Here is an 8,287-nt window from a genome sequence, read left to right on the forward strand (position 1 = left end):
TGTGAGCACGGGCACAGCTAATCCGAGAGCGTATGGTGGGGGCAGATGTCGGTCAGGATCCCTGACAGGGGCCTTACCAGTCCTCGGTTTCTTCCTGCCACCTAACTTCCAAAGGCAGCTCCATGCCAGGCAGCAGCCCGCACCAAAGCAGCTGGGAACAGACCGGGTCAGGACCAGGACCCTGGGCAGAACTGCTGATGGGTTTATGTCCTCAAAGCCTGTCTTGCCATTTGCACTGCTGCTAAGGCGAGGCCTCCACTCTATTCTGCTGGCTCTCCGAGCAGGAAGACAGGGCCAGAGAACCAGATTCTCCCCACTTCACCAAGCCCGGGTGGCTACAGGCAGCTATATGCACTCTCCGATGGACGTCGGCGGCCCAGGCTGTGAGCGTGCTGCTTGTCGGGGCGGGCACAGGTACTGAGGAAGCGAGCGCGGCAGGGAAGAGGCCAGGGGGGACCCAGCCAGGCAGAGCAGAGGACGCGGCCTAGGGGTCCTGGAGGTATCTTGGGGGCCCTAGTGTATGGACCACTGCTCAGCCTTGTGGGATAAAAGGTCGGATGAGCTCCGGGTTCAAGAGCGAGTCCTCCAGCGGCCGGTCCATGTGGAAATCATGGACATGGGGTGCGCCTGGATGGGCCTTGGAGGCGGGTGCCCCAGGGCGCTGGGGGATGGGCAGCTCCGAGGGGTGGGCGGGCAGGGGGGCTGTGAAGAAGTACTGGTGCAGGAGGGCCTGGAGGACAGAACAGAGACCAGATGAGAACTCACTCCCTGTCCCAGAGCAGCTCTCGACCCTCCATGGGGCCCAGGCCCTGGTCTCGGGGCTCCGTCCTGCGACTGCTCCTCCACCCGCCAACCAGCACCTCCTGGGCTGCTCAGAGCCAAGAAGAGTAATGGCCGGGCTCCACAGAGCTCCTGGCCGGTGCGGGAGGAAAGGGCAGGGCACAGAAAATACAAAAATAAGGAGGTGACACAGGCCAACACTGGCCTGAAGGACAGCGGGGATGTTGCTGGGAACTGACACTCCAGAGAGCTGCAAAGTCACAGAGCGACAGGCGCCGAGGAAGAGCCTCCTGGCCCAAGCAGAGAAGGGCACAGACCCCAGGACACAGAGGGACACGGGGCTACAGGGGAGCAAGAGGACAGGTGGGGGGAAGGGGGTCCAAGGCGACAGCCTGACAGAGGGGCTTCTCCTGAGAGGGAAGCAGGGGTGAGGCCTGGGAAGAAGCTGCCTTCTGTGGGGTGGCGGGGACACTGCTGGTAGACTCTGGGGACAGTGGAGGGACCGGGCTGCACAATCACAGGCTGTCAGTGCTGAGGGCAGGGAGTGAGGCTGTTCGAGTGTATGGACCAGAGGCCTTGGTGATCTCCCCAGAGATGCCCCCCTGCTGCCTCCCGCCCCATCAAGGCCCCATCCCTGAGCCTGCTCCTCCCTGATGTCACCCAAGCACCCGAGCAGACACACACCGTGGCAGGAAGACTACCGAGGCCCCACGTCGTCGGTCTCCACCTCTCCCCCACACACATCCTGACCCTGGTCTCGGCACAGGGTGTGGACCTCTGAGAGGGGGAATCAGGCCACCTCTGTGCACTCCGGGCAAGAGGCGGCGCTGGCCGGCTGCAGAGCGAGACAAGTGGCATGGGAAGACAGAAGAGCTCAGCACGCCACGTCCTGCAACCCCTCTCCGCCCCGCTTCTGGCCCTCCTGCCCGGTTCTGTTCGCTGGAGACATACACCTGCTGTGTGACCCTCTTCGCCCTGGCTTTGAGGGACGTCCGTCAGACCCGGGGATGCGGGTGCAGACTGGTCCGACTCACCTGGGAGGCAGGGATGCGCCGGTGCGGCGGGTAGAGGAGGAAGTGCCCCAGCAGGTCCAGGGCCTGTGGCGAGGCGTCGGGCAGCACCTCCTGCAGGGGCAGGGCTGCCCGCTCCTTGAAGGAAATCTTGTTGTAGTCGGGCAGCTCCGTGATCTCCTGAGAAACAGGGCACATCCGTGACCCGGATTCGGCCACTGGCTCGCCCTGCCCCACCCCGTGACTGTCTCACACCCATTGTCTAGGTGCCCCTGAGCTCCCTGGGTCCCCGGAGCCTCTGGGCGCCAGCTCCAAGCTAAGCGTCAGGAGAACCCTCCGAGAGTGTCACGGCAGTGTGAAGGGGCAGGGACAGGACTGGTCCTCCCGCCTCAGTCTCCTAACTGAGCTAAGACACCAACCACGGCATCAGAGATGGGTGAAACAGGAGGAGGGGCAGAGGTGGAACCCCTGGAGGGGTTTCAGTATCTGCCTCGCTCGCCACAGAGGCTAAGGAGCTCTCTGTGCCACATGCGGTGACCTCCAAGCAGCGGGAGCACCCGTCCTTCTCGCACTGCTCCTGACTCCGGAAATAAAGCTCCCCGATTAACCAAAAAAAAAAAGAGAGTTGTTGGGAGGACCTTCCCACCCCTTCTCCATGGGGCCCCCACTAACCGGCCAGATTTGAGGATTGGGGGTGCCCAGGACGCGCAGCACACAGCAAAGCTGTTCGATGTCATTCTCCCCAGGAAACAGGGGTGATCCATTCAACAGCTCCCCCAGGATGCACCCCACGGCCCTGCAACACAAGGCAGCAGCTCAGGACCTCACAGCCGCACTGTCCCTTATGCCAGCTTCCCCACCTCACACCACAGACACACACTCTGTCAGCTCTGTCACCTCCCTTAAGGGCCCACACTCCCCACCTGATCCGTCACCCCCCCCAGTGAACACCCCCCCCACACCTGGTCCATCACCCCCTCATGGACACACACTCCCCGCACCTGGTCCATCACCCCCTCATGGACACACACTCCCCCCAGGGGATCCATCACCTCCCTCGTGGACACACACTCTCCACCACTCACAAGAGACACACAATGGGTGAAGGTCCCCTTAAAGCAGCTTAGACACTGTACAGCCAAGCATAGCCAAGGACTCAGAGCCCCAAACAGTCAGACTTAAGCTCAGAACACAGCCTGTCCACCTCGGGGCAGCCTCTGGCTGGGAACAGTTCTGAGTCTTCTCAGAGCCTCACACCACACAGACAGTCAATCCTGACCGGGCCCAACCATGGGCATGGAAGAACAGAGAGCTCACACTGCCCAGAGAGCCCAGTGCCCAAGGCAACCCAGAGCACACACACCCTCTCCAAACACTAATGGACTCCGTATCCATAACCCTCCGTCCTGCCCACCAGGACTCTCACCACAAGTCAACACCCTGGTCGTACTGGCGGGCACCATACAGCAATTCAGGGGCTCGGTACCACCTGTAAGGAAGGCAAACGGTTACAGCCGAGCTACGGGCCTGACAGACAGCTGCCCTAGAGGCCACTCCATTCCCTGCCACCCCCAGCAATAAAGTCTGTCCAGAACATCTCTTCCCAGAGAGCAGGTTGTGGTCTGTCCACCGTCATGCACTGCTGGGCACCAGCTCAACCCTACCTGGTGGCCACTTGGTGCGTGTATAGGCGGCTGCCATCAGGGGAAAAGACTCGGGCCAGGCCAAAGTCTGCAATCTTGAGCTGGCCGGAGGCGCTGATGAGCAGGTTGGCTGGTTTCAGGTCCTAAGGGCACCAAAGCGGGTATCAGTTCCACTGGGACACCAGGGGTTTCCAAGGAAAGAACTTGGCGGATGAGCCTGGAGAAACCCAGTATTACACCCCCGACCAACTATTTTGTCCCCTCTGCCTGTGCTTTCGTCAATGGCGCTCTACTCCTGCCCTTCAGGACCCCACCGCCCTCGACCGGGGCTGGCCTCTGAACTCACCCGATGCACAATGTTGTTGGCATGGCAGAAGGCGATGCCCTTGAGCAGCATCTGTAGGTAGCTCTTGACCTGAGCTTGGGCCAGTGGCCGCTGTGCATGTCGCACCACCTCGGCCAGATCCGAGAGCATGAATTCAAAGGCCAGGACAAAGCCTGCACCATGTGGGAACACGGCCTTCAGCTGCACCACCTGAGGGCGAGTCATCCCATCAGATTCACAGTGACCAGAGACCTCTCAGCCCCAGCCCGGGGCCACACGGAGGTTGGATGTGGGAGGAAGTGACAGGATCTGGGCAGGGAAGCAGGGAGCTATGAGCACCCTGCTCTCCTGGGACGCCTCCACTGGGGAACTGTGGCTCCCACTCATCCACTAGAGATCCATACACGAGAAATACACAAGATGCACATACACACATGTGCACGCACACACACACACATACACACACCACTTCCCCCAGGACCATAAAATGCAGCACTGAGAGAGCCACCCCAAGCTGAAGACACAGTCATACTCCTCCTCAAGAGCCGCTGTACACGGCGGCGGGGAGCAGGGCCCAGGCTCTAAGCTGCTCTGGGCAGGAAGAACAGACCACTAACAAACGAGTACATAAACAGACGGTAATCCAGGTCCAGGTCCTGGTGAGGACAGATGAGAACAGGTGAGGTGGGGCTGGTTACAAAAATCCCTTAGTCAGGAAAAGGAAGGTAGAAACTGGGCAACTCAAGACTTGTGGGGCCCTTTAGGAGGAGACATGTCTCTGTTCTGCCCAATGATCCTCACACCAAGAGGGTTGCAGACTAAGGGGGTGTGTTCACGGGACTGGGGGAATGAGTGAGGGACAGCAGTAACGGGCTCTCAGCTTAAAGACAAGGTGCCAGGTGAACAGGGTCCCTGGCATTTCCTGAGGGTAAAGGGGGACAGTGGGGAAGCAGCTGCAAATCTTCCCCCATTCTGGCAAGTGGTCACTGTGGACTGTGGCCTGGGCGGGGGTAAAATCTGGAGTTTTAAAAGCAGAAACTTCCAGATACTGACCCACAAGGCCCAGGCCCCATCACCACCTTCTCCTGGGTCTTTCCACACTTTGACTTTGCTGGTGAAACAAGAACGCCCTTAATGTTTTTCTCATTCTGTTGTTGTTTTGCTGAGTTGTGGAAAGGATCACTTCACAAATCGAAACACACGGACATATTCGTCCAGGTAACATGCACAACTACTAAAAGAAAAAAAAAAAAAAGAAACCAAGGAGATCCTAGCTACGGTGGATTGAAGCGGATGCTCTACCAGACATGCCAAAAACAGGCACAACTGATATACATCATAGCTCTATTGTTACACAAAGTCTGAAGACATATGCAATTTTGCAACACTTGTCACTATGTCACTAGACAATAGACCTCTATAATGATTAGGAGCGAGTAAGAGCATCTTAGGAACCATTACTCCCATGCATGAGAGCAGATGAAGAGACGTGCCTGAGCGTGTGAAATGTCCCTCCTCCCATGCTCAATCTCCAGTCCACTCACAGCAGGGCCTGGCCACTGAACCCCTCTTCTGTCTCTCTGCCTGACCTGGTTGGCCTGTGGCCAAAATAGAGAACTACCAGAGACCCCAAGATTGAACCTATGCAGATTTCTCAATCAAAAAGGAACCCCAAAACCATCTGTAAAATGGTTAACCCAGCCTAAGAATACAAAAGCTCAGTTATCATTATCAGCGGAAATTACTAAGTGTGTTGAGGCCAGAGAGCTAGTACAGCGGGTAGAGGGCCTGCCGCAGTGCCAGCTCAGATTTGGTCCTGGGACCCTCTTTGGTACCTCAAGACCACCAGGAGCCATCCCTAAGCCAGAGTCAGGAGTAAGCCCCGAGCACTGCTCGATGTGGTCCAAAACCCAACAAGAAAGCAACAACCAAAAGAAATTTCTAAGTGTATTGACAGTGTAGTGAACGAATGAATGGGTGGGTGGCTGGATGGATGAGAGGATGGCTGTCTGGAGTACACAGTACCCTTTAGGAATGAGGCATAAAGTATGGACAAGTGAACACAAAGGAGAGGGCCTTGGGAGGAGGTTGGAGGGGAACAGGAGCGAGAGTGAAGAGGGGGATGGGGGTGGGGAGACGCGGAGGACGAGCCCCACCTGACCCACTCACATACTGGTTGTCCTCGATCTCCTGCAGAGCCTTGATCTCCCGCAGCGCCTGGTTGGGGATACCATCCTCCAGCCTCCGCAGGGCCACCTTCTTGAGGGCCACGATCTCTCCGGTCTGCGGGGCGGCGCGGAGACATGGCCACCAGCTCTCGAGGAGGGGGCCAGGGCCCGCGCCGCGAGACCGCGCCCACCCTCGAGGGCGGAAAGACCCGGCCCCCGGGGAGCTCGCGCCGTGGGTGCAATGTGCCCGACAGAGGCGCAGGGCACCCTGCCGGAGCCGGGCAGGGGTCAGCACCCGGTGAATCAGGCCGCCGGGAAGGGGGCGGACCTCAGGCCCCTCCCCACAGCGCCGAAGCCCCGGGCCCCGCAGACTGATCTTGCTCCCGGCGCCCCGGGCCCCGCAAGCCTCACCTCGACGTGCTTGGCCTTGAAGACGATGCCGTGCGCGCCCTCCCCGATGCGGCCCAGGATGCAGTACTGGTCCATGGCGCCCGCCCCGCGCGCTCCGCCCCCGGCGCCTAGCAACGAGCGGGCACGGCGCAACGGTGCCGGGCGGCGGGCCTGCGGTGGAGCCTGCCCGGGGCCCCGCCGCTAGCGTCTCACCCGCTCGCGAACGTCGCCAAGCAGCAGAGGCAGCGCCAAGCCCCGGACACGCAGGACCAGCCTCCGCGGAGCCGCGTCGCTTCCGGGGCGACTCACGTGACGAGTGACGTCAGCGAGCGTCGGGGGCGGGGTCTGCGTCCGGGGCGGAGCCTTCTGGCAGCCGGAGGGAGGTGGGCGGGGCCTCAGACTGTGGCGAGAGGCGCCCCGCAGCGAGAGGGCGGGGCCTATAGGGGGCGGGGCCTCTGGATGGGGCGGGGCCTCGAGGTGGCCGGACCACAGGCAGGTTTTTCCCCCCGGGGAGATGTGGAGGTCTGGGGCGGTTTAGAGGGAAGATCAGTGGGTTCTCTCTCTCCGGAAGGTGAACCGGCCGACATGTAGGATATCTTTTTAAAAACGGAAACTCTGACCAAAACGACTGTGTTCTTTGGGAATTCCGAGGAGACATTTGAAGACTTCTAAGGCATCTCACAGTTGCGGAACGTTCATAGTAGCTCTTAAGCTTCTGCAAAGATGCTCTTCGAGTATGAAAGGACGAATGCAAAGAAGCTATACTATTACACCCGAAGGTGCCAGATCTAACAGTTCATTGGTCAGATTGTGAAAGTACAAATTTTATACCTTGCTGGTGGGCGTGAAATTTGGTGGTGATGATCAAACTACATTTGCCTATGTTCATGTTCATGTCTAGAAATTCCCCCATCCATTTGTTTGCACACAGGTGAAGTGACATGTGCAAAGTTATTCACCGAAGTATTGTTTGAATAAAGATTGGAATCACTGCAGATGACCATCAATAAGAAAATGACTCAATTGTGTGTGTCTTCAAATAGAGCATTATGTGACCTTAAAAATGAGCAAAAACAATAATGCAAATGGCTCAGTCAGCACCAGCTGGCACAGTAAATCAGACAGTGACTCTAGTAACACCATTTTGAGATATAACAAATTTCACAATTGACTTTTATCTATTTTCAGATAATTCCATTTTGTTGTAATAAGCAATATAAAATAAATTTGTGCCTGCTAAGGGGACAGGCTTGTGGGAGAGGAAGTGAGAAACTGGGAACATTGATGGAGGGAAGGTCACATTGATGGTGGGATTTGTGTTGGAACATTGAATGCTTGAAACAACTATTGTAAACAACTTTGTAAATCGTGGTGTTTAAGTAAAACATACAAGCTTTGCAGGGATAGTTGTTTTTGTTTTGTGGCCACATTGGCTATTAATCCTGGCTCTGCACTCAGCTTTCACTCCTGTTGGGCTCAGGGGACCAGATGTGCTGCTGGGGATCAAACCCAGGTCAAGCTGTAGGCAAGGCAAATGCCTTAGGTGCTATACTATTGCTCTGGCCCCTATATGCTTTCTTATTGCTGAGAAAAAGAATTACGCCATTCTTCTCTTTGGAAACTCTAGAAACAAGAGCTTGGAATGAAATATTTAAAAGGGTGAAACAAAAAGTTGCCAGCCTAGAAGTCTAGATCCAGTAAGATAATCCTTTTAAATAAAGGAGAAATTATTACTTTTTTCTAACAAACACAATTAAAAGAAATTTATCATCTGGACACCCCCCATCCCACCCTGCCTCTGTGGCAGGGCATTCCCTTTTGTTCTCTCTCTCCTTTTGGGTGTTGTGGTCTGTCCTAAAAACAATGTTAAAAGATGTGTTTTGGGAATTGATAAAGCAGTATAGACCAGAAATTTAGAAATAGGGGCCAGAGGTGGTGTAAAACCTCAGTTAGCTAGAAATCAATTTAACA

The 8,287-nt window shown here is 56.6% G+C and overlaps 1 protein-coding gene across 3 annotated transcripts; it reads right to left on the minus strand.

Annotated features, from left to right (window-relative positions):
• Positions 1 to 506: 506 nt before the first annotated feature.
• Positions 507 to 6,548, minus strand: CDK20 (cyclin dependent kinase 20). 3 transcript variants are annotated; one of them, XM_056127309.1, is made up of 8 exons: positions 6,338 to 6,548; positions 5,932 to 6,000; positions 3,780 to 3,968; positions 3,455 to 3,576; positions 3,217 to 3,279; positions 2,463 to 2,586; positions 1,815 to 1,970; positions 508 to 730 (listed from the first exon to the last, which is right to left on the minus strand). In XM_056127309.1, exons 1-8 carry the CDS (start codon positions 6,410 to 6,412, stop codon positions 533 to 535), a joined length of 996 nt encoding a protein of 331 aa, XP_055983284.1. In that variant the 5' UTR covers positions 6,413 to 6,548; the 3' UTR covers positions 508 to 532. The 3 variants fall into 3 exon arrangements, with proteins under 3 accessions (XP_055983285.1, XP_055983284.1, XP_055983283.1); XM_056127308.1 differs by having other exon boundaries at positions 509 to 730; positions 5,928 to 6,041; XM_056127310.1 differs by lacking the exon at positions 3,780 to 3,968 and having other exon boundaries at positions 507 to 730; positions 5,928 to 6,041.
• Between the last annotated feature and the right edge of the window lie 1,739 nt (positions 6,549 to 8,287).

The sequence above is a fragment of the Sorex fumeus genome, unplaced genomic scaffold, assembly GCF_029834395.1.
Source record: "Sorex fumeus unplaced genomic scaffold, SorFum_2.1 ptg000063l, whole genome shotgun sequence".
Lineage (NCBI taxonomy): Eukaryota > Metazoa > Chordata > Mammalia > Eulipotyphla > Soricidae > Sorex > Sorex fumeus.